At 38.3% G+C, this 26,439-nt stretch overlaps 1 protein-coding gene across 9 annotated transcripts in view; it reads right to left on the reverse strand.

Annotated features, from left to right (window-relative positions):
• Cadps (calcium-dependent secretion activator 1) overlaps positions 1–26,439 on the reverse strand; it is a 404,419-nt gene that overhangs the window by 203,091 nt on the left and 174,889 nt on the right. For 8 of the 9 annotated variants that reach the window (XM_070282298.1, XM_070282296.1, XM_043213400.2 and 5 more), the window contains one exon: positions 26,250–26,417. The exons of the other annotated variant lie outside the window; for it this stretch is intronic. In XM_070282298.1, the coding sequence (XP_070138399.1) occupies positions 26,250–26,312 (63 nt within the window). In that variant the 5' untranslated portion in view covers positions 26,313–26,417. The remainder of the gene's footprint in view (positions 1–26,249; positions 26,418–26,439) is intronic. 9 annotated transcript variants of the gene reach the window in all.

Below are 26,439 nucleotides of genomic sequence, written 5' to 3' on the forward strand. Positions count from 1 at the left end.
AAGAATTCACGGACAGAGTGATTTTAATGCAAATAAATTCTATGTCACCAAACTCTTGTGATTTCACCTCTTTAGAAGCAAGAGTAGAGTCTACCGAAATGCGGACTCCACCCCCCCTTCGCTGAGGTCGATCCCATCTAAAAGTGGTGTACTTAGTTGGAAAAACTTTGGAGCTAAAGATATCCGGCTTTAACCAAGTTTCTGTAAAGGCTATAATATGGGATGCAAAGAAGGAACTATCAATATATAGTTTGGGGAGTTTGCTACATGCTACTACAGACTGAAGACTGCATTGGGCAGAGATGGATTTGTACTGAAGACAAAGCTTTAGATCATCTGCATACATAAGAACTAGAGAGCGTAAATAATAACGGGCCAAGATGACTTCCTTGAGGGACGCCAGATGTAGCACGGACCAGACGGGACTGATGTTTTTAAATAAGACTCTTTGTGTCCTTCCATCTAAGTAGCTGGAAATCCACGTTAAGATGTCTGTGGAAAATCCCAGCATATTCAGTTTACTCAAAAGGAATTAGTGATTCACTTTATCAAATGCTTTGCTGTAGTCTGTGTAAATAACATCGGCTTGATATCCCTTACGAAAGCAATCTATGACAAAGGATGTTAACTCCAATAAGTTCGTGGTGGTGGAGCGACGCTTAATAAAGCCATGATGACAAGGAGAGATGATCGAAGAGCCAGGGTGTTGCCAATAAATAGTAATTATTTGTTAAAATAACTTTGGAATTGCCGACAATTTAGATATGTCTCTGTAATTGGCAGCATCGGACTTTTTCCCTTCCTTATATAAGGGAATTAAAAAAGATTCCTTCCACTTAAGGGGAAAAATCGAGGTTTCCAAAGATGAAAATTCTTAGAAGAGGTTTGCACATACCCCTGGCACAGTATTTTAGCACATAGCCTGGTACTTCATCGGGGCCTGGCAAATAAATAGATTTGACTCTTAGAAGATCAGATAATAGGCTATTCTCGGAGAAAAACGGACAGAAAATAAGATTTGCTGATTGAATGTTGTATGCGTAAGGCTGATTTCAATTTAGGCGGAGAATAAGTTGTTTGAAAAAATTCGCGAATAGATTGACAATGGCCTGATCAGAAGTCGCAGATGAATTTTCAAACGTAAGCAGAGGTGGAAAAGATACATGTTTACACTTTGTGTTTACAAAATTATAAAACTGCTTCGGATCCTGAGTAAATAGTATCCGGCAGCAACGAATATAATTCCTGTAACATTCTTAGTAATTTTTAGGTAAGTGAGTCACCTTGTAAACTAAGGAGAATTTGTTGAAGCTGACGGATATTTCTAGGGCTCACAGGAGTCAAAAATGTATTTAAGGTACAGTAAAATTTATCTAAGGTGACTTTAAGGTCGGTGCATGCCAGAATATCGGACCAATCATATGTATCGATAAGGATATTAAGTTTGTGAAAATTCGCTTTATGGAAGCTGCGAATTTTATTAGTCACGCATGAAGGCATCTGTTCAATACCAGGAATGGTTTCGATTGAGACATCCAGCGTGGGGTGATATGGATCCTCTGGGGTGAAAGCTCTGGAGAGAGCGGCACCATCGGGATCAGATACAACGCATAAGTCTAAAAGCCGACCTAGCGAATTTCTAACATGGTTAATTTGACCTAGGGACATGTCAAACATGCCCGCGGTGAAGTCATGGTGAGTGATAAGTGATAAAGATGGTGAGTTAACGACGGTGGACCACTTTAATTCTGGGATATTGAAGTCGCCCACAGCGACGAGCTGGTTACGATCAGTCATAAGATTAAAAACGTACCTAATAGCGGACAAATGCTGCCAATATGTGGGCGGTTCGGACGAAGGCGGTATATACGAACATGTAATGTATAAAGAATTCACGGACAGAGTGATTTTAATGCAAATAAATTCTATGTCACCAAACTCTTGTGATTTCACCTCTTCAGAAGCAAGAGTAGAGTCTACCGAAATGAGGACTCCACCCCCCCTTCGCTGAGGTCGATCCCATCTAAAAGTGGTGTACTTACTTGGAAAAACTTTGGAGCTAAAGATATCCGGCTTTAACCAAGTTTCTGTAAAGGCTATAATATGGGATGCAAAGAAGGAACTATCAATATATAGTTTGGGGAGTTTGCTACATGCTACTACAGACTGAAGACTGCATTGGGCAGAGATGGATTTGTACTGAAGACAAAGCTTTAGATCATCTGCATACATAAGAACTAGAGAGCGTAAATAATAACGGGCCAAGATGACTTCCTTGAGGGACGCCAGATGTAGCACGGACCAGACGGGACTGATGTTTTTAAATAAGACTCTTTGTGTCCTTCCATCTAAGTAGCTGGAAATCCACGTTAAGATGTCTGTGGAAAATCCCAGCATATTCAGTTTACTCAAAAGGAATTAGTGATTCACTTTATCAAATGCTTTGCTGAAGTCCGTGTAAATAACATCGGCTTGATATCCCTTACGAAAGCAATCTATGACAAAGGATGTTAACTCCAATAAGTTCGTGGTGGTGGAGCGACGCTTAATAAAGCCATGATGACAAGGAGAGATGATCGAAGAGCCAGGGTGTTGCCAATAAATAGTAATTATTTGTTAAAATAACTTTGGAATTGCCGACAATTTAGATATGTCTCTGTAATTGGCAGCATCGGACTTTTTCCCTTCCTTATATAAGGGAATTATAAAAGATTCCTTCCAATTAAGGGGAAAAATCGAGGTTTCCAAAGATGAAAATTCTTAGAAGAGGTTTGCACATACCCCTGGCACAGTATTTTAGCACATAGCCTGGTACTTCATCGGGGCCTGGCAAATAAATAGATTTGACTCTTAGAAGATCAGATAATAGGCTATTCTCGGAGAAAAACGGACAGAAAATAAGATTTGCTGATTGAATGTTGTATGCGTAAGGCTGATTTCAGTTTAGGCGGAGAATAAGTTGTTTGAAAAAATTCTGCGAATAGATTGACAATGGCCTGATCAGAGGTCGCAGATGAATTTTCAAACGTAAGCAGAGGTGGAAAAGATACATGTTTACACTTTGTGTTTACAAAATTATAAAACTGCTTCGGATCCTGAGTAAATAGTATCCGGCAGCAACGAATATAATTCCTGTAACATTCTTAGTAATTTTTAGGTAAGTGAGTCACCTTGTAAACTAAGGAGAATTTGTTGAAGCTGACGGATATTTCTAGGGCTCACAGGAGTCAAAAATGTATTTAAGGTACAGTAAAATTTATCTAAGGTGACTTTAAGGTCGGTGCATGCCAGAATATCGGACCAATCATATGTATCGATAAGGATATTAAGTTTGTGAAAATTCGCTTTATGGAAGCTGCGAATTTTATTAGTCACGCATGAAGGCATCTGTTCAATACCAGGAATGGTTTCGATTGAGACATCCAGCGTGGGGTGATATGGATCCTCTGGGGTGAAAGCTCTGGAGAGAGCGGCACCATCGGGATCAGATACAACGCATAAGTCTAAAAGCCGACCTAGCGAATTTCTAACATGGTTAATTTGACCTAGGGACATGTCAAACATGCCCGCGGTGAAGTCATGGTGAGTGATAAGTGATAAAGATGGTGAGTTAACGACGGTGGACCACTTTAATTCTGGGATATTGAAGTCGCCCACAGCGACGAGCTGGTTACGATCAGTCATAAGATTAAAAACGTACCTAATAGCGGACAAATGCTGCCAATATGTGGGCGGTTCGGACGAAGGCGGTATATACGAACATGTAATGTATAAAGAATTCACGGACAGAGTGATTTTAATGCAAATAAATTCTATGTCACCAAACTCTTGTGATTTCACCTCTTTAGAAGCAAGAGTAGAGTCTACCGAAATGCGGACTCCACCCCCCCTTCGCTGAGGTCGATCCCATCTAAAAGTGGTGTACTTAGTTGGAAAAACTTTGGAGCTAAAGATATCCGGCTTTAACCAAGTTTCTGTAAAGGCTATAATATGGGATGCAAAGAAGGAACTATCAATATATAGTTTGGGGAGTTTGCTACATGCTACTACAGACTGAAGACTGCATTGGGCAGAGATGGATTTGTACTGAAGACAAAGCTTTAGATCATCTGCATACATAAGAACTAGAGAGCGTAAATAATAACAGGCCAAGATGACTTCCTTGAGGGACGCCAGATGTAGCACGGACCAGACGGGACTGATGTTTTTAAATAAGACTCTTTGTGTCCTTCCATCTAAGTAGCTGGAAATCCACGTTAAGATGTCTGTGGAAAATCCCAGCATATTCAGTTTACTCAAAAGGAATTAGTGATTCACTTTATCAAATGCTTTGCTGAAGTCTGTGTAAATAACATCGGCTTGATATCCCTTACGAAAGCAATCTATGACAAAGGATGTTAACTCCAATAAGTTCGTGGTGGTGGAGCGACGCTTAATAAAGCCATGATGACAAGGAGAGATGATCGAAGAGCCAGGGTGTTGCCAATAAATAGTAATTATTTGTTAAAATAACTTTGGAATTGCCGACAATTTAGATATGTCTCTGTAATTGGCAGCATCGGACTTTTTCCCTTCCTTATATAAGGGAATTAAAAAAGATTCCTTCCACTTAAGGGGAAAAATCGAGGTTTCCAAAGATGAAAATTCTTAGAAGAGGTTTGCACATACCCCTGGCACAGTATTTTAGCACATAGCCTGGTACTTCATCGGGGCCTGGCAAAAAAATAGATTTGACTCTTAGAAGATCAGATAATAGGCTATTCTCGGAGAAAAACGGACAGAAAATAAGATTTGCTGATTGAATGTTGTATGCGTAAGGCTGATTTCAGTTTAGGCGGAGAATAAGTTGTTTGAAAAAATTTTGCGAATAGATTGACAATGGCCTGATCAGAGGTCGCAGATGAATTTTCAAACGTAAGCAGAGGTGGAAAAGATACATGTTTACACTTTGTGTTTACAAAATTATAAAACTGCTTCGGATCCTGAGTAAATAGTATCCGGCAGCAACGAATATAATTCCTGTAACATTCTTAGTAATTTTTAGGTAAGTGAGTCACCTTGTAAACTAAGGAGAATTTGTTGAAGCTGACGGATATTTTTAGGGCTCACAGGAGTCAAAAATGTATTTAAGGTACAGTAAAATTATAAAATTAAAATTTATCTAAGGTGACTTTAAGGTCGGTGCATGCCAGAATATCGGACCAATCATATGTATCGATAAGGATATTAAGTTTGTGAAAATTCGCTTTATGGAAGCTGCGAATCTTATTAGTCACGCATGAAGGCATCTGTTCAATACCAGGAATGGTTTCGATTGAGACATCCAGCGTGGGGTGATATGGATCCTCTGGGGTGAAAGCTCTGGAGAGAGCGGCACCATCGGGATCAGATACAACGCATAAGTCTAAAAGCCGACCTAGCGAATTTCTAACATGGTTAATTTGACCTAGGGACATGTCAAACCTGCCCGCGGTGAAGTCATGGTGAGTGATAAGTGATAAAGATGGTGAGTTAACGACGGTGGACCACTTTAATTCTGGGATATTGAAGTCGCCCAAAGCGACGACCTGGTCACGATCATTCATAAGATTAAAAACGCGGGCGGTTCTAAAAATGTGGGCGGTTTAGACGAAGGCGGTTTATATGAACATGTAATTTATAAAGATTTTAAGGACAAAATGATTTTAATGCAATAAAATGCCATCAAACTTTTGTGATTTAACCTCTTCAGAAGCAAGAGTAGAGTCTACCGAAATGAGGACTCCACCCCCCCCTTCGCTGTGGTCGATCCCGTCTAAAAGTGGTGTACTTACTTACCAAGTTTCTGTAAAGGCTATAATATGGGATGCAAAGAAGGAACTATCAAAATATAGTTTGGGGAGTTTGCTACATAGCCCCCTAGTATTCTGATAGTTTATTATATAGAAATAATAGTTTATTTAGGTTAGTGGACGAAGAAGAGGGGGAAGGTTGGTCAGTAGTTCTAATGTGGGAAAGTTTCACTCCCACTGGTTTAAAAACATTTTTTTAACGGAACTAGGCTGATGATCGTGGACGAAAATGTTCTCTGGCCTAAAACTGGGTGAACAAATGGTCTTGAACATCAGCGCAGGCACACGAATCTTGAAAGAAGACGTGCGCCTTACATAAGTATATTTGAATTTAGCTATGTCCTCCACCTTTATATCGGCTTTAGTTTTGGCTTTGATATAAGCAGAGGTATTAATCTCTGAAGTATCAGGGGAAAGCCGACAAACAAATATATGTAACCGTATATACGATACGGTTTAAGGATGTAGTCTCATGTGAGAGGTTGAAAAAATCGATTTTTTTTTTTACATATTTCGATAGTATTGTTTATTAAGAATGTACTGTTAAAGTTTCAAATAAAAATATCAAATAATGACAGAGATACAGCCCATAATCGAGAGCGCGCCTACACCGAAAAGTATGAGTTTCTCGGTAGGGTCTAAACTTTAAACGCGTTTTTCTCGGAACGACATTTTTGTGGCGCAGGTGATTCACAAAATTCTCTGGTACCGATCTAGCTGAAATTTGGATATGTTGTTCTAAAAAGTAACACCTCTGTCCCGTACCAGAATCATTTATTTTTAATGATTAGTTTTTTTTTTATCATTAATTTAAGACAAATTTTTTAAATTAAAAAAAAATTTTTTTTTTGTGTGTTCGCTATTTTGTTGTTTATTGATGAAAATATTTCATTCTAGTACGGGACAGAGCCATAAGCTTACAAAACAATAATCTATTCAAATTTTTTGTTTCGGATGACTCTAGCAGTCGAAATCACCTGCGCCAGGGACCTACCTTTTTTTTTTTATAAGCATACTTTGGCATGCTATAAAGTGTATTAAACTACACAAGAATAAATTAAACAAAATATTTTCAAATAGTTTATGATGCCTATAAAAACATATGTGAAAATTGAAACGATCGCATTATTTTTTATTACAAAAAAAATTTTTTGAAATAACCTCTAAAAAGTAGGCCGGAACATGAGACTACATACTTAAGTTAAAACTGGAAGTTCTCAAAAAATTTGATTCTCAAGAAAGTAAACACCGGTTTACCAATATTACCAATATTATACCGGTTTACCAAAACACGACCGTTCGCTTAAGAGGAAGAGAGAGAAGTGCGATGACAAATAAAAATTGTGCATTTTTAACAAATATCATTACCGATCGTTCAGTTATATGGCGGCTATAAGATATATAAGTCGGCCGATCGTTATGAAATTTGGTAGGTGGAATCAACTGACCAAAAGTAGAATCTATACTAAGCTCCAGCTTTGTATGGCCCTCAGCCAACGGGTACAACACTGTGACCTACACGCAAGCAATTGCGTGCCGTAACTGTGTACAACGCTGGTAGTGCGACTATACTCTCCACGTGAGAGTATAAACATTAAATAAACAAAACACATTAAACATTAACACCGGTTTACAAATATTTATTTAAGAAAAATACTTCCCACGGTTGGACTGCGGAGACAGGTCGTCGTTACTCTCAACGAGGAGACCGTTTAAGTCCTGGAAAGATCGACTCGAGATCGAAAGCGACTTGGCAAGGACACTTAGAGGAGTCGTGATGGAGAAGGACTCTCTGTTGAGCTCCGAGACGGAGGAAGGGGTTACTGTGGTGGAGAACTACCAGTAGAGATAGTGGGGGTCAAGATAGCCACGATATCGGAAGTTAGGCTACCCGAGACGGTTCTTTGCAAAAGGACCAACTATGGACATACCAAGTGAATGACTGTCGCAGATCTCTTAACGAGATCGCAAAGCAGCATGACATCCACCTCATATGGGTGCTCGGACATAGCACTATAGGCCGGATGACCACTTTTTCTGGCCAAAAACCCATTTTTCGAAAGTTCTTATAATTAAGATTTTATGATGACATTATATTAGTATAATATCAGACTTCAATATTAAGTAACAGAAATTTTGACAGAGCCACGCTCTGTTAAGTTATCGGCTTTCAAAAACAGCTGTTCGGAGTGTCGTGATCACGTGTGCTTGTTATCGGAAGAAAGAGTCCACTTAAAGCTAATAAAAAAGGCACTTAACTTAGTAATTTATAAAAAAGTTGTTATGGCATCGAAAGGGAGTGATTTGTACTATATGTTTTCGATTTTCAAATGTTGGTTTGTTTGGGATTGTCCCTGTAATTGAGTGTTTTTAACAGAGCTTTTGTGTGTGTTAATCAATAACAAAAACTAATGTTTAGTAAGAGATATAAACGGTCTTTGAGCTAGTTTGACCTTAATATTTATACTGGGTTGAAGGTAATTCAATTCTTGTTCATATGAATGTAATATTAAAGTGCCCTTTTGTGCACTTTCTGCGTAATTCACTTTTTAAGGTTGCAACCTCAGGCTTGCCAACATGGAGTTTTTCGATGTTTGGATATCTGCTGCGAACAAATGTGCGAAAGAGAATGCAACATTGGCTAGATACAAAGTTTCTATAGCTGGTTCTGTATTTGAAGCCGAGAAAAAGCTTGCGAGAAAAATCAGTCGAAGCAAAAGTTTAAAAGACGTATTCCACAGATCATTATATATATCAGACCCTACAATATCATCGGTAAACCTAGCCAACCGTATCAAACAACAAAACAGATAGCTTCTTCCAAAAGAAGTATTAGAATTGCTCCACACTCCCTTAAGGAGCGCTGATGATCGTTATCAGTAAAATATTGAAGACGATCCACTCGAGTTCAGGGAAATGGAACTTGAGACCGAAGAAGATATTGATTAGGTGCGCATGTGAAACAGTTTTGATTATATTTTACCTTTCAGGCCTTTTTAATAATAATTACTTGTAGAAAACATGTTTATAGTTCCTGCCAGAAAGTGTCGGTGACACGCCTTTTTTTTAATACCTAATCTTATGAAAAACCAAAATAAAAAAACCAGACCTTAATATTATTGTTTGTTTTTAAGTTATATTTTTTTGTTATCTACTTTTATATAACTTTGGAAGACATAAAATCTAGTTCCGCCCAGAGGTGGCGGTGCCACGCCTATTTTCTCAAAATATGTTCCTTAGCTTACTAAGAACCCAAATCAAAAAACAGAACCCAAATATTTTGTTTCGTTTAGAAGTTATTAATTTTCGCCAGAAAAAGTGGTCATCCGGCCTATAGTGCATAGGGACCACGAGGGAAACTGCGCCGCTGATGAACTAGCAAGGGCAGGTACTACCAATCCTCTCCTCCCGGAGAAAGTACTAGTCGGCATTCCCTTAGCTACGTTTAGGCTAAAATGCAGCAATCACTTTGACCGCGTAGCACTAAGGAAATGGAGGAATCTCCAAATCTGCAGAAACTGCAGGACTGCAGTCTGGCGGTCAAGGCCATTACGGGACACTGCTTAATAGGAGCATTCGTGGCATGACTAAGGAGCCCCAGCGGCTTAAGTGGATGGGGGTGTCAGTGACTGACCCCTACAGTGAGTTGGGACATTTCCGATCTTTCAGACATATGGCATACCATTATAGTTATACCATTTCCGATCAATTAGTTATATGGCAGCTATTCCTATAGCCGGCCGTTCCGACTTATATACATCGTGCAACTCCTCCTTCCTCCGTAACTCCTCCCTTTTAGCTCAGCTCTTCACGAGCAGGAAAAAGGTATGGTATGTTATTATCCAAATGGTCAAATGCTCCATAAAGTCCAAGGAGCCAATTAATTACCTAGGGTTAATTTTGTACAACAGATTGTCCTACGGAGCGCACGTGGAGAACGTCACCATAAAAGCAGCAGGGATCCAAGGAACCCTCTAATGCAGGGGTGGCCAAGCTCTGCATACGGGAAAGAAAACTTCCATACCAATGCAAAAAATCACCAATACTTTGATGCGAGAATTTTTCAAATTTTTCAATTTCTATCTTCAAAAACACAAAAGTTGGGTCATTTCCGATAGTTCAGTTATATGGCAGCTATAGGATATAGTCGGCCGATCCCTATGAAATTTGGCACGTCGTATTGTTTTGCCAAAAATAGCTTTCATGTCAAATTTGAACTCTCTAACTCTAAAAACACCGAAGTTATACCATTTCCGATCAATCAGTTATATGGCAGCTGTAAGATATAGTCGACCGATCCGGGTCGTTCCGACTTATATACTGCAAGAAGAGTGTGTGCAAAGTTTCAAGTCGATAGCTTTAGAACTGAGAGACTAGTTCGTGTAGACCTACGTAAGATGGTCTGTACGCTATCCCAAAACAATTTCAGTTTACAAGGAAGTTGGGTTGAGGGGGTTCGTAACGAGCCGCGAGAAAGCAGAGTACGTAACAGTTCTCGGGCGGCCGCGCAGGCGTGTTTACAAAGTGCGCCGGAGTTAGCATTAACGGAGAAGCAAGGAGTGGATGGGGGTGATGCCAAGTGTAGCGGGCCCTCGAAGTCCGCATGGCAACAGCAAAGGTCCGTGGCCGGGAGAGGCGAGGAGGCACGGAGGAGAGCAGCCCAAGGAGTCTGACCTTACCGTCCGTCCTTACCGACGGACTCTCTAGCACGTATGCGCGGTGTTTCCTTGGTGTAGCGGAGGCGGGACGCCCAGTCGTTGACCTATCACGAATCCTGTACCGCGTATGCGCGCAGGTGGGTGAAGACCAGTCGCAGACTGTGTTCCAAAAAGTAGGAAGGCATGCGTGCGGCCAGCGAAAGGGCGACATTTAGGGGAACTAATGGCAACGCAGCAAGAGGAACATCAGCAACAGGAAAGGCTTAACCCTGGCGCCCAAAGTACGTTGAGTCTAGAAGTAACACAGCATAAAAATGGGGAGAAAGTACTGGATCTAGACGCTTAGAACGGAGGAGTTGAGCGAAGTATGCAAAAAACTCGGCCTACCAGCAGACGGAACCACGGAAACCATGAGATTCCTGAAGGCGAATGAGTCGACGAGACCAATGACGACGAAGTGCTTGCATTGAAGCTCGGGTATCTGGGAGGAGTTCATGTAAAGGTGCACCCCGAGACAGAGAGCGATCAGCGAGACCGAAATGCTCATAGAGAGCTTGGCAGTACCAGAGCTAAGAGTAGGAAGGAGCATGTAGCCACAGTCAAGAAAATTTGGTCGTTTTGGTTCGACGGAACAAGAGACCCGTTGCAGATCCTGCAGCGAGTGACATGGTCCGCAAAAACATATGGAAACAAGAAAGGAAAGCTAACTTCGGGCGGAGCCGAAGTTTATATACCCTTGCAGTTAAAACCGGATATATATCGCAAACATCGGATATAGTTGGCCGATCCTTATGGGAATAGGAAAATATAATCCAATTTATTACAATACAAAATCTAAAAAAAGCCCCAAACTTCTATCTTCAAAAATACGAAAGTTGATATTTCTACCAAGTACCATTTCCGATCGTTCAGTTATATGGCAGCTATAGGATATAGTCGGCCGATCCTAATGAAATTTGGTAGGTCGGATTAACTGACCAAATATATAATCTGTACCAAGTTCCAGCTTTCTATCTTCAAAAACACGAGTTGGGTCAAAGATGGGTCATTTCCGATCGTTCAGTTATATGGCAGCTATAGGATATAGTCGGCCGATCCCTACGAAATTTGGCATGTCGTATTATTTTACCAAAAATAGCTCTCACCTAAAATTTGAACTCTCTAACTTCAAAAACACCAAAGTTATACCATTTCCGATCAATCAGTTATATGGCAGCTATAGGATATAGTCGGCCGATCCGGACCGTTCCGACTTATATACTGCGTGCAAAGAAAAGAAGGGTGTGTGCAAAGTTTCAAGACGATAGCTTTAAAACTGAGAGACTAGTTTGCGTAGAAACAGACAGACGGACAGACAGACAGACAGACGGACAGACGGACAGACGGACATGCTCATATCAACTCAGGAGGTGATCCTGATCAAGAATATATATACTTTATAGGGTCGGAGATGTCTCCTTCACTGCGTTGCACACTTTTGACCAAAATTATAATATCCTCTGCAAGGGTATAATAAACACGTTCCCGAGGGCCATGCCAGATTTAATGCAGGGCAGGGCTCAAAGATCACCATGAACGACGAGGAGTGGCCGACGAGGACAAAATTCAAGCCAAGCTTTGAAAATGTTTTCTTGCCGAACGGATATTTCGAGAAGAAGGCGGATCAGGCCCGCCAGCGGAAGTAGCAACGAGGAGAGCCATTCAAAGAATACATGTTGGACCTTCAGTCCCTAATAAAGCCACTAGGGCAAACCACGAAAGAGGTGATCGAAAGGCTCGTAGAAAACTTTATCATACTGAGCGTTCTTACTCATATTTTCCTAAGCTTCTTTTCTAGCCCTATTTCAAACTACTCTCACTTCCTCGTTTACAGTGAGCATAGGCCTAACTTCTTTGCCAATCAACTCCAAGGCACTATGCTTTGTTACCCTGTTTAATAGTTCAATTTATTGCCAATTGTATTTCGCACAATGCCTCCTGCCAAAACTTTCGAAGCTTGCTACTCGTAAAGAATCTGCCCTGATCCCCTAGAATTACCGTGTCCAAATTATATGTGTGGTATAGATAGAGAAATTTGGTGAAGACAACAATTATTTTCATCCTTTTTACCGCCCCATTATTGTATTGGTGTGACCATAGGTCGTGCTAGGATATACCAGTTCTGGTATAATGGGAACTCAGTTTGCGAACTGAGGTCCTGTGTGGCTTCATTGTGTTGCTGGATCTGGTCTCTCTTTTTTTCACTCGTTACTTCTATTCGTCCCGAGCTTTAGAGTGGTGTCTTGTTAAGGACTGTTGTAAGTGGCGGTTATGAGCCACAAAAGCAACGAAGACTCGATTGCATTTTCCTGACACTGTCAATTTAAGTGTTACACAGATAATTTACCAGGGACCGTAATCAATATAGGTAATATTTTAAAAATTACTTTGTAATGATTACTTATCGATTTTTTATTTTTTAAATCAAGACTAATAATTATTTTTGATCGAAAAAAATAAAAATCACAAATAATCATTATTTTTGAGTTTTATTTTTTTTGTTCAAGCTTAATGATTATTTGTGATTTTTATTTTTTTCGATCAAAAATAATGTTTAACAATAGTAGAAGAAATATAACAATTAAAAATTAAAAATCATCAACGATATTCATAGTGTATCCTTAAAGCATAAAAACGTGCTAGTCAAGCTTGTTCTATGTTGATTGGAAGTGATCGATTTATGCATTTAAAAACAGCGACAATAACACAGTGCGACAGTGGTTTGGAACTTTTGAAGAGACCTAGTAGGAATTGTTCATTAGGTCGAGTATAGTATAAAACCATGTTTGAAATTTTTCCTACACCCTCAAATCTTGATTTATTGCGAAAAAACGGTTTTTCGAAAGTGTTTTGCTCTTAAAAATTCCTGAACGCGCAATTTTAGGCCGATTTTCAATTTTTTTATGTTTTTCAATAGTTAAATGTTGTAGCTTTTGAAAAAAAAATACATCTTCAATTTATTTAAACAGAAAGGACACAAATTTTACAAAAGAAACTGACTTTTTTGAATTTTTGTCACGTTTGTCGAACTTTGACGCCATTTTTTCGGTACAACTTCCAAAAAATGGTATCATTCTTAACACATATTAATATTGTCTCATTAATCCTGAATAAAACAAGACCAATTTCATTTCGAAATTATGAAAATTGTTGAAGTTATTACGCTTTTCCCAAAACAAGTCAATTCAAATTCGAGCGCACCGTAACAGTATGTAAGTACCAGTATGTAAGTTAACAGAAAGATAGAAACTCAATGGAAGATTATTCTTGTCAGTCTTATTTTTATTGATTTCATAGCTTTTATTTTTTCATTTTTAGCATTTTTAAACATTGATAAAAGCTATGAAATCAATAAAAATAAGACTGACAAGAATAATCTTCCATTGAGTTTCTATCTTTCTGTTAACTTACATACTGGTACTTACATACTGTTACGGTGCGCTCGAATTTGAATTGACTTGTTTTGGGAAAAGCGTAATAACTTCAACAATTTCCATAATTTCGAAATGAAATTGGTCTTGTTTTATTCAGGATTAATGAGACAATATTAATATGTGTTAAGAATGATACCATTTTTTGGAAGTTGTACCGAAAAAATGGCGTCAAAGTTCGACAAACGTGACAAAAATTCAAAAAAGTCAGTTTCTTTTGTAAAATTTGTGTCCTTTCTGTTTAAATAAATTGAAGATGTATTTTTTTTTCAAAAGCTACAACATTTAACTATTGAAAAACATAAAAAAATTGAAAATCGGCCTAAAATTACGCGTTCAGGAATTTTTAAGAGCAAAACACTTTCGAAAAACCGTTTTTTCGCAATAAATCAAGATTTGAGGGTGTAGGAAAAATTTCAAACATGGTTTTATACTATACTCGACCTAATGAACAATTCCTACTAGGTCTCTTCAAAAGTTCCTCCAACTTTTCTTTTTTTGTCGCACTGTGTAATCTTTATTTACGGTCCCTGTAATTTTCATGTCTCACAGCTTTCTACAAATTTTAGTATATATTTTGACATTGTCGCTAGCATTCGTATGCAACTCTATTGCGCAGTGGGGAATTGCCGTTTTTGTGGCATTAATAAATAGCTTAAAAACAAACCAAAATTTTTTGTATTCAGTTTTTTAAATTAAGTGAATAACAAAGAAATGAAGATATTTTACAAAAATGGGCGTGGTTCCGCCTTTTTTAATCGATTTTTTTTTTATGGTATAAATTAGAAAAAATTGTTGTGGTTTTTTATGAAAATAATGGTAGTTTTATGCATTTTGTAAAAAAAGTGGCGTGGTCGTACTTTTTATTTGCGGAAAATCGCAGGGAGTTCGCTCTGTTTTTGTTCGCTCTGTCTGTTTCTGCATTAGTTAAAAACTTGCAAACGCGGCATCTTGCCGGCATCAAATATCTATTTGTATGGGGTTTCTTTCTAGTGTTATACATGACATGAAAAGTTTTTTAAGCAACAAAGGCGTGCCCCACACTTCTAGCAGCACCGCAATTTTGAGTGTAACCTTCCTTCCTAGAAAATGATATATCAAAAAAAAGGCTCGAGACGGCGCAATTGAGCCTATATCTTCTGAATTAAGAATTTATGGCTCTAGAACAGTGGGGGGCAAAACGCACACATGTTAAAAATTTGAGTGTATGCGTAGCAGAGAAAAAAATTGAGTGCAAAGCAGTCACTAAGCGAAAAAAACTTAGTTTTTTATTTAATTTTTCGTTAAAGCAAAAGTTGGAATGGGCACTTAAATAGTGTATTTTGTTTTAAAGATAGCTTTGCTAGCAAGAGTTCTTAAAAAAATGAAAAGCTACGCTTCTCTATCTATATTTTCCATGGAGAAAACTCTTTCCAACCCAATTTCTAAGAAAATTTTTCTCAGTGGAAACATTTTAAATTTTAGTTTGGGCTGTCAAATGAATCAAAATGAGAGCAAATGAGAGAGCTTCTAAAAAAAATTTGAGAGTGCCCACACTGTCAGTGAGCCGGCAGCTCTGCGGCAGAATTTTCTACCCTACACACGCGTGCTATGTAAAATGAGAGTTTGGCCACCACAGCTCTAGAGCATGGATATAAACACTCACTGAACAAATCTAAACATTTTTTAAAACTTTTCCCAAAGTTGAATTTTTATCACGAAAGCCTTGTACGGACACCACCTTCTATTATTAAAAATTGTTAGAAATACACGAACGCCAAAAATATATAGTATCAACAAATAGTTCAAGACTATCCAGCATGTCTATCCATTTTAATTTTTATTGATTTGTGCTTCGACGTACAAGAAATAATAATTTGCAAACACACTACAAAATGAAATCAAATGCAAACACGAAACGTCATTTCCCAACAGCTGACTTAAATCGTTGGTATTTTAATACTTGACATCAAAAATTCCATTTTTGGTATGTAAGATATGATAGTGGTGTATTGTTAATATATTAAAACTTAAATATCCAAAATTTGAATACAGTATATTTAACGGCTGCGGCTATAACGACTCCGCTATAGCGTCCGTCCGGTTATTGCGACGAAAACTCCATGGTTTGGTTGCACCACATACAAACTTGTAAGAAAGGGACTTCGCTTAGAACGATTCCGGTTTTAGCAAACGTGCGGTTTTGTGACGTGCCGAAAAAAATGTGTACAGCGAAATACATCAAACGACGCTGTTAGAAATGTATGTATTTATAAGTGATCGGCAACCTTGCTTGTGAGCGTAGCAGCGACACGAAGGTTATTACACGCTACTCTTTATAAGTTTTAGCTGTCATCTAGCATTGTTGCTACGAGAGACCTCATACCAGTCCAGACCTGACAGCCTATTTCATGAGCAAACAAGAAAGAAAAGCGAACTTCGGGCGGAGCCGAAGTTTATATACCCTTGCAGTTAAAACCTGAAATATATCGCAAACATCGGATATAGTTGGTCGATTCTCATAAGAATATCATAATATAACAAATTTATTAAAATAAAGCTAAAACAAAGTCCCAAGCTTCTATCTTCAAAAATACCAAAGTTGGTATTTTTACCAAACACCATTTCCGATCGTTCAGTTATATGGCAGCTATAGAATATAGTCGGTCGATCCTTTAAAATTTGGTAGGATGGATCAATTATCCAAAAATATAATCTGTATAAAGTTCCAACTTTCCATCATCAAAAACAAGAAAGTTGGGTCATTTCCGATTTTTCACTTACATGACAGCTATAGGATATAGTCGGCCGATCCTTACGAAATTTTTAATTAAAAATAAAATGTTATATTCAAGAATTTTTTAAATGGGAATTTAAACAACAAAGGATAGCTTCGGGCTAAACTGAAGTTGATATACTCTTGCAGTTAAAACCGGGTATATATCGCTAACATCGGATATAGTTGGCGGACCCTTTTGAGCAAATCATAATTTAACCAATTTATTACAATACAAAATCTAAAAAAAAGTTCCTAACTTCTACCTTCAAGAACACCAAAGTTGCTATTTTTATCAAATAACAAACACCATTCACGATTGTTCAGGTATATGGCAACTATAAGATACATTCGGCCAATTGCCAAACTTGGTAGGTTAGATCAACTGACCACAAAGTACGAAGTTCCAACTTTCCATCTGAAAAAACGCGAAAGTCGGGTCATTTCCAGTTGTGCTATATAGCGGTTAGATGGAAGCTATAATATAGTCGGCCGATACTTATGAAATTTGGTGTCGTATTGTCGTATAAATGGCAAATATATGGCAGCTATAGGATATAGTTCCGATTTATATACTGCGTGCAAAGTGGGCAAAGTTTCAAGTCGATAGCTTTAAAATATCATAATAAATAAATTATAATACCCTCTGCAAGGGTATAAAAAGACAGTCAGACAGATGGACATGCTCATATCAACTCAGAAGGTAATCCTGAGCAAGAATGTATATACTTTATAGGTTCGGAAATGTCTTTTTATAATACCGTTTGCAAGGGTATAAAAAACTGCAAAAAACCTAGATTCTTTTATAAGTGTAAAATTTGAAGAAGCATATCGTTGTCAGTCCCATATCAGATTAATAGCTTAGAGAAGCGGTCCGCAGCGCCCCATTTCAGTGAACTATGGTAAAGGGGTGAAAAGTGAAAAGGGGTTGTTGGCACAAATTAATAACTCATAATTGAAAAAACATTTTTTTATTTCGTTTTTTTTATTAGGCTGATAAAGCCCAAAATAAATATTATCAAAAATTTTTACTTATTTTAACTTTTAAAAATTGAATTTTGGCATTTAGTAACTTTTAAAAAGTTCCGAAACATGGGGTTTTTAAATAAATCAAGATTTTGAGGGTTTTACAAATATTTTAAACACGGTTTTGTGCTACTATGTTACGTTAAAAGTTTCAAGTCACTGTTCCATTGTGTAATGGATTGAAAATTTGGTCGAATTTGGAGCTGAGCTATGGATCCGAAGAGTTTGTGAGATGACTCCAAGGATGCTGATCGACCCGTGACCAGAGTCATTTGGGCTGGGGGCCCGGAACATAAATTCTGCCCAGTCTCTAACGGAGGGTTCAGGGTAACTGACGACCTCTGTTATAAGAAGCTTTACCCGCGCGTCACTGATGTTCGTCCGGGTGCACCATTCTTTCTTAGCAACTCGTGGAAGCACTCATGGAGAACTCAAGCAATAAAAAAAAAAAAAATCGGGAACTTCAAAAAACCCAACTTAAAACCCAAGACATCGATGAGTGAGTTCGGTGGCGGGTGAGCCCACCTGCCAAGCCAAAAACGTTAAGCTGGGTCCGGCATGGTCCCGCCCCAAATTGGGGGTGCCTGGTGGAAACCTTCTTAAAACCGTTACCATTGTGTCGTCACCTGGCCAAAGCACCATGATGGCACATTCAGGTGCGCCTAAGGAAGGCCATCCTCTAGCAGCTAGAGATAACAGCCATTAAAAATGTACCTACACAGATAAGAGGACCGCAGGGAAAATACCTAAAAGCCACGAGCGAGCTAAGACGACCAAAAGCACCGAAGAGTGGCTGAAAAACGTAGAATGGGCAAGAAGTCTGCTACCTTCATATGGCATGACGCCAAAGACCACAGCTCCACAGAAATCTGAGCCGAACGACCCGCAGGGCTGCTACTTTAGATCCTTTGACCAACCAGGCACCGCCGGGGTCATGGAGCTTACCAACTGCCAACCCCTCCGCTGTTGCGGTTGACTCATTAAAGAAGTTCTGGCGACCGAGCAGGAGCGGGATAACTCACATCGCTCCTGCAAGGATGAAATTCGCCATACGCTGCAAGCACTATCGCTCCACCCGGTATCTTCGGCGGATGTCGGAACCTATTATCGCTGGCTAGCGTTCTAGCCAGAGCCGGAGGAAACCCCTCGCAGCTTCTGTCCCACATTGGGCGTCTGTGAGGCTTAGGTCTGTACCAAAGAGGTCGACAGTTCATCTGCGCCCAGAGAGCGCCGGAGTGGACAATGACTAAGGCAAGAACTCCCAAGCGGAGATGAGTTTCCCGCGAGCCTTGCCAAGGCCATCACTGATATGAGCAAAGTTAAGGTTGGATGGTCCGTCTGCCACATGAAGGAAAGGGAGGTGGTATCCCGCTGGTGGTGGAAGGACAAAAGCGGCTGTTGCTTCCGCAGCGGAGAAAAAGACCATAGGGCGGCTACCTGTAAAAAACTCCCGGTACTTCTCATGTGAAGACAAGAGCCGGAAGGACGCGAGCCAACAGACTGCATTTACCTAACTCAGGTCCTGAGTGGGCATGGATGCATCCGACAATATCTGAAGCGTTTCGGTCACGATGAGGAATGGTTGTCGAAATGCAAAAGCTCTGTTGTCGAGGATGTCAAGCACGAATCTTTTGAGTGCCGCCGGTTTGCACGTGAGCGTCACCGGCTGGAGACGGCGGCGGGCCACTCGGTCCATCCAAAAACCTTGAAGCTGGAAAATCAAAGACTCTGGGTATTAAAATAAACGAAAGGTACGGCAATTCTGATCAATTATTTACATTTTTATAGAAAGTGCCATGATTCTAACTTATGAAACACCAACGTTTTACCGATCCGATCAATCAGTTATATGACAGCTATAGGATATGGTCAGCAGATCCTTATGAAATTTAGCATGTCGTATTATTTTAGCTCTCATGTAAAATTTGAACTCTTGAAGTTTTAAAACACCTAAGTTATACCATTCCCGATCAATCAGTTAAATGGCAGCTATTGGATATAGTCTGCCGATTCCGTCCGTTCCGAATTATATACTGCTTGTAAAGGAAAGAAGGGTATTTATTCTGTGTGCAAAGTTTCAATTCGATAGCTTTAAGATTTTGAGACTAGTTCACGTAGAAACGGCAGAAGCACATGCTTACACAACCCATGATGCGATTCTGATCAAGAATATATATACTTTATAGGTTCGGAGATGTGTTCTTTATTGCGTTGCACTTTTAACCAAAATTATAATACCCTCTGTAAGTGTAAGTTGTATATACATTGCACATTTTCCATTGCACCTACATTGCATTTAGGTATCAATGGATATTAGATATTTTGGGCGTGGCTTGCGAGTTCGACACCATAATTTTACGTCGTCGGTTTTTTTCTTCATTTTATTATAATACGAGTTACTATCGTATGACATTTAACAGCGGTTCGGGTGATTGTGATGGAATTTAAGATATGTTAATAAACGAATTAACGGTTTAACGAAGATAAATTTGAAACTACCAAAATAGGTAAAAGTAAAGATTATAAAAAAATAAAAAATTTTAAAATCACCTTAAAATCGCCTCAGTTTGTAGTGGAACCCGCTGTAAAAATATTTATAAGTGCGGGTTCTGCGGCATATTGACAGGCCGAGTCATGGAACCCGCTGTAAAAATGAAAACATTTGAGAGCGGGTTCCACGACAAACGGCAGGCAGATGAGAGAGGGAAAGAGAGAATTCTATTTTTAGATCGTAACATCTTTGGAACGATGAAAGTTTGAAACGTTCAAATCGAACCAGTGTGAGAGCAAAGAGATCAGAAATATCTTCTACTATCCATCCTTTTAAGCTTTATTTTTGGTATGGATTCTAGCGCTTCCTTTAACACCAATTTTAAGTATCAGATCAATTTCGAGGGTAGCCTAGATGGATAGTGCACGCTCCTTATTCTTGGGGTCCTGGGTTCGATTTCATTAGCGGGCGATTGTTTAAATTTTTATTATTTTATTTATCATTTTATTTAAAGATCATAGTAAAGCTTACAAAACTAATACTAACATTTAGGTTGTAGTGCTAGCTACGAGGCCTTCGACTACGCAATTTTATAGAGTATGTACATAATATTCGTGAGACAGTTAGGAAGTTTAGGATATATCTAGTTATTTTTCATTTTGATATTAGATATATTATATTATATTATATTAGATTATATTATATAAATTGGATTTTTTTAAAAATTCTAGTATTGTTATTATGTTTTCTGTTGTGGGATATTTAAGGTAGTCAATGGCTGTACGGTTTTTAATTGTGTGTTGCTTGAGCTGCGTAATTTCTGAGCATGACTCTAGGATGTGTTCCATATTTACGGGAGTCGGCGATTGGCAAAGAGGGCAGCTGCGTGGTGTGGTGTTGGCATCAAGGAGGCGTTTGTGTGTTAGGACCAATTATTTAAGACCAATTATGGTCCAATTAGACCAATTATTTAATTTGGTCTATTCTGCTAATTTTTTGGTTAGGAACCACCACAATCTGTTAGCTATTATTTTGTCCAGTGTTTTCACAGCAATTGAGTGAGATGGGTCGGTAGGAGGCGATATCAGTCTTATCTTTTTCGGGCTTTAGTATGGTTATAATCAGGGTGGTTTTATATGACTGAGGTATGTGATTATTGAAGATCTGGTTGAAGTGGGAAAGTATTCTGTTTTGAACTGTTTTTGAGCTGCTTTTTAACATCGGGTATGATATTCGGTTTATTTCTGGTGTTGTGCCTTTGAGAGATTGGAGAGCAATAGTTAGTTCGATTTTGGATATGGGTTTGTCTATTTCTGTGGCTGAGGTGGATGGTGTATGATTGAGGACTATTGTTTTGTATTTATGTGACGTAAATTCCTGACTGAAGTTTGTGTCTTTGGAGAGATTGAACCAGTGTTCTGCGAGAAGGGTGGTTATTTTGTTTTTGTCATTGGTAGATTTGTTGTTGTTGATTTTTATGCAATGTATTTGCTTTACAGGGTTAAGACCGCAAAATCGCCGTATGTTGTTCCGGATTTTAGTTGTAGGAGTGTTTGTTTGAATGGAGGATGTGAATATGGTTGTGGAATCTTTTTTTTATTAATAATTTTGATTTCTCTCTTCAAGAGTGCGTTTGCTTTCCTGTATGCTATGATCGTTTCTTGGGTTGTGTGTCTTTTTAGTGCTTTTCATGTTTGTTTCTTTATTATGTGTAGGTCTGCTAACTTTTTATTCCACCAAGGAACTGTGCGTGAGTGTCTGTTTAGTAATGTCTGTGGTATTGTATGGTGTGCGCTTTGTATAATTATTTTGTTAATTAGTGCTGCTTCGTTATTTATGTTGGATGATGAAGGGTATAGGTTGTTAGTGTTGTGTGTGTGTATGGCAAATTTTATCCAGTTTGCTTCATTTGTTTTAAAAATTGGTTTTCTTTTGTTGATAATGGTGTCGATCGGAAAGAGTGTAATGAGGATTGGGAAATGATCACTTCCATAAAGGTCATCTATCGGGTTCCAGGTTGTGAGCGGTGTGGGTGAAGGAGAACAGAAGTGGGTGAAGAAGTCTATGTGGGTGAAAGTGTTGTGTGTAGTAAAGTGTGTTGGTGATTTATTGTTTAAAAGGGTAAGTTGTTCGATAAATTTTGCTATTATTTTGCCTCTTGTGTTCGATTGTGGGGGCCCCCAGTTTTGATGCCAGCTATTAAAATCTCCTGTTATCATGACTTATTCGTTGTTGATGTTCAGTACGTTGTTGTTTAGATTATTTCGTGAAAAAGATTTGTTGGGTGAGATGTAAATGGAGTAAATTTTAAATTTTTGTTTGGATTTTATTTCTGCTGCTATTGCCTTCATGTCTTCATTAATGTTGATTTGTGTGTGCTGAATTGATTTGTGGATTAGCTGGGCTACTCCTCCAAATCTGTTAGATGGAATATTTGTTAATATATTGTTGTTTATTGGTGTCGGTAGGTTGTGAGAGTGTTGAATGTTTGTTTCTTGTAGTGAGATAATGTGTGGAGTGTGTATTTTGGTGAGTAGTAGTAGTTGGTTGAAGTCATTTACATAACCCTTTATTTTCCATTGCAATATTTTTAAAGACATAATTTAAAGATATTTTTGTGTTTGTTTTATAGCGTTCGGGTTGTAAGAGTTAGGTTTTTGGTCTTTAGCTTTGAGTGTTTTAGTTAGGGCAGCTGTATCTTTGGTTTTGCTTCTGAGTACGCGGTCGCTTGTCGATATCGAGGGGATTTGTGAGTTGTGATCAGTCAGGGAGTTCATTTCTTCATCATTTTTCATTTTTTGCTTTAGCCTGTTCGAGTTTTTTGTCTAAATCTTTAAGTGCATTTTCTATTGTTCTTGAGTTACAGTTGTTTTCTTCTTTGTTTTCGATTTGGGGTTCTTTTGCTTTAGGGGGGCTTAATGTTGGTGTTGAGTTTTTGAGGGTTTCGGAGTAAGATGTTTCTTGGGTTGGGTTGTGGCGTGTATAGTATATAGAACGGGCGGTTTTGTGGTCTACCTTTTCGGTGATCCTGATGGCTATAAGCTCCTGTTCCATAATGAAAAATGGGCACTTTTTGTCCATGGAGGAGTGGTTGTTTTTGCAGTTAATGCATTTCGGTGCCAGTCTACATTCAATATTATCGTTTGTGTGTGTGGTTTCTGAGCAGTTTTTGCATGTAGGGCTATCTTGTTTGCAGTATGTTTGAGGGTGGTTGAAACGAAGACATTTTCTGCATTGCATTGGGCGTGGTATGTATGGGCGAGTGAACACGACTTCGTAGCCGATCATTACCTTTTCTGGGAGATTGGTTGAGGCAAAAGTTAGTGTAATCGTTTTTGGTCAACCAATTTTGTCCATTTGTAGACTTCAGAAACTTTTTGGGATCTTAGCTCCAATAGAATTTCTTCTTCAGATATATTTCTGAGCACATTACAATATATTACACCCTTGGTCTCGTTTAGGCTCTTGTGTTCTTTCGCTTCTACGTCTATTTCACCAATTTATTTAACTTTAAAAAGTACTAAAAAAAGTGTCGGCTTGTTGGGTGTTTTTTGTTTTCACTAGTAGTGTTCCTGCTCTTGTTAGTTTGCATTTTTCAAATTCACCTCCACAGATGTAATCAACTCATTTTTTTTTATAATGAACGGATTTGCAGTTTCTAGGGATATATTTTTTAAGTTTAGTTTTTTTAAGTTATTTTTAAGTTTATTTTTGTCTGGCGGTACCATATTGGTGTTGTCGGGGCGAACCCCTGCTTGTGGTTGTTGTGATCACGTGTTGTTAGTTGCTAAGCTAAGCTAAGAGGAGTTAGTAAGGAAATTTAAAATTCTATATTTTAAATTAGAGGGACAGGAATGAGATATAATAGAGTAGAGACCATTGTAGTTCGAACATAATACCCTAAAAGGGTCATGCAGTGCATATGTCGAACTACAACGGCTAAGGAACAGAGGACTAAAGTTTCGAGTCCTTCTATTAGGAATGTTAAAATTTAAGCGTGATAGTAAATGCTGGCTATCTACATCCCCGTTAATAAGGTTATGCAGAAAAACTACACCGAGCATTGTCCTACGATTTGTTAAGCTAGGTAAGTTTATGAGTAAGAGTCTACTATTATAAGATGGAAGTTGAAGATTTGCATCCCAGTTTAGACCTCTACGTGAAAAAGTTAGGCAATTCTTTTGTACGGATTATATGCGGTCCTGATGTACTCCATATTGGGGACTCCAGACACATGAACCGTACTCCAGTATAGGACGGACCAAAGAAATGAATAGTGTTTTGGTTATATAGGGGTCATTAAATTCTTTTGACCACTTTTTGACAAAACCAAGGACTCCTTTAGCCTTATTAACCATTAAAGAAATATGGTCGGCAAATTTAAGTTTTATGTCTAATAGGATGCCGAGATCATTAACCTCAGTAAATTTCTCTGAGGCAATCCCATTAATAGAATAAGTAGCTTGCAGAGGGCAAGAACGATAAAAAGACATATGTTTGCATTTAGATCCATTAAGTAATAGATCATTAGCTAAACACCATTTTTGAAAAATATCAAGGTCAGACTGAAGACTGCATTGGGCAGAGATGGATTTGTACTGAAGACAAAGCTTTACATCATCTGCATACATAAGAACTAGAGAGTTCGTTAAAGCAGGGGGCAAGTCGTTTATAAAAAGCGTAAATAATAACGGGCCAAGAACTTGGTACAGATTATATTTTCGGTTAGTTAATCCGACCTACAAAATTTCATAACGATCGGCCAATCGTATATATCTTATAGCTGTCGATAGCTTTAAAACTGAGAGACTAGTTTGCGTAGAAACAGACAGACGGACATGCTCATATCAACTCAGGAGGTGATCCTGATCAAATATATATAGGCTTTATGGGGTCGGAGATGTCTCCTTCACTGCGTTGCACACTTTTGACCAAAATTAAAATACAAAACATTTTTACGCCGTCGTGCGAGCAGTCGCACATACATACAAAGGTTCACATTTTTGTTGACGTTTACATGTAAAAGAGTTCTAAAAATAAAATCGTATGCATGTGCGTTCCCCCCTCACCAACAAGCTCGACGAAAAAAGTTGACCGTTTAGGGCCCTGATGTCCCATCTATGTACTTCATAATCTTTGGTAAAAGCATGCACATTTAGTATGGGTAACACTTTGACATGGCTAACAAACGATGGTAACCTGTGATGAAATCGGATTATTCCACTATTTCAAAGAGCAAACCGATGGCATATTCATATAGTTGATATGAGAAGTTGGTATGAGAATGTCCGGGTGTCTGTTTCTATGCGAACAAGTCACTCAGTTTTAAAGCTATCGAGGTGGAACTTTTCGCACACCCTTTTTCTTCTTTACACGTGTATAAGTCGGAACGTCCAGAATTGTCCGTCTTATCTTATTGTTGCCATATAACTTTTTCATGGGAAATACTATACTTTTGTTTTGTTGAAGATAGGAAGGATAGCAGGAAACTTTTTTTTACATTTTGTATTCTAATAAATTGGTTTCATAATAAAATTCTCATGTTGATCAGCCAGCTAAATATATCCGATGTTTGCGATTTTTATTTGATTCCGAGTTTTGATTTTCTTTCTTGTTTATTCTAAATATTTATACTCCAATTTAGACCATACCATAAAAACTAAATTGGACTGTGACGTTAAATTTAAATATAAAAATCGAGAAAAAAATTCAATTTTCATATAATTTGTAATGTTAATAGTGTGTGAATAGTGAATATTAATTGAGGAGTTGTATTGATATAAATTGTATGATATTAAAATCGTTTAGCTGAAGATATCATTAAAGACTCGCAAACGATCCGTTTTCGAGCTATCGAATACGAAACTATTTCTGCCACAGACTGAGCGACCAGACAATCGTTTTTTTTTATAGTGTTTAACGTTTTAATTTCACCAAACTATCGTTTTTTATTATCTTGTACAAAGTTTTAATCCACTTTGTTTAAGTATTTATTGTTTAGATTAGTTTTTGTGTTACCTGAAATCGTTGAGTTATGACTTCTAGTTGCTGCTTTGTAATTTTTGTTTGCCTTTTTGTCATATCTGTGGGCTGTTTCGCGTTAAAGGGGTATGAAATACATCTTGATATAAATACATAAAGTTGAATTCGACGTTTCCGCTCTTCTTCCTCGCGTTCATGTTTGTCCTGAAATAAGTAATAATATGGT

The sequence above is a fragment of the Drosophila bipectinata genome, chromosome 4, assembly GCF_030179905.1.
Source record: "Drosophila bipectinata strain 14024-0381.07 chromosome 4, DbipHiC1v2, whole genome shotgun sequence".
Lineage (NCBI taxonomy): Eukaryota > Metazoa > Arthropoda > Insecta > Diptera > Drosophilidae > Drosophila > Drosophila bipectinata.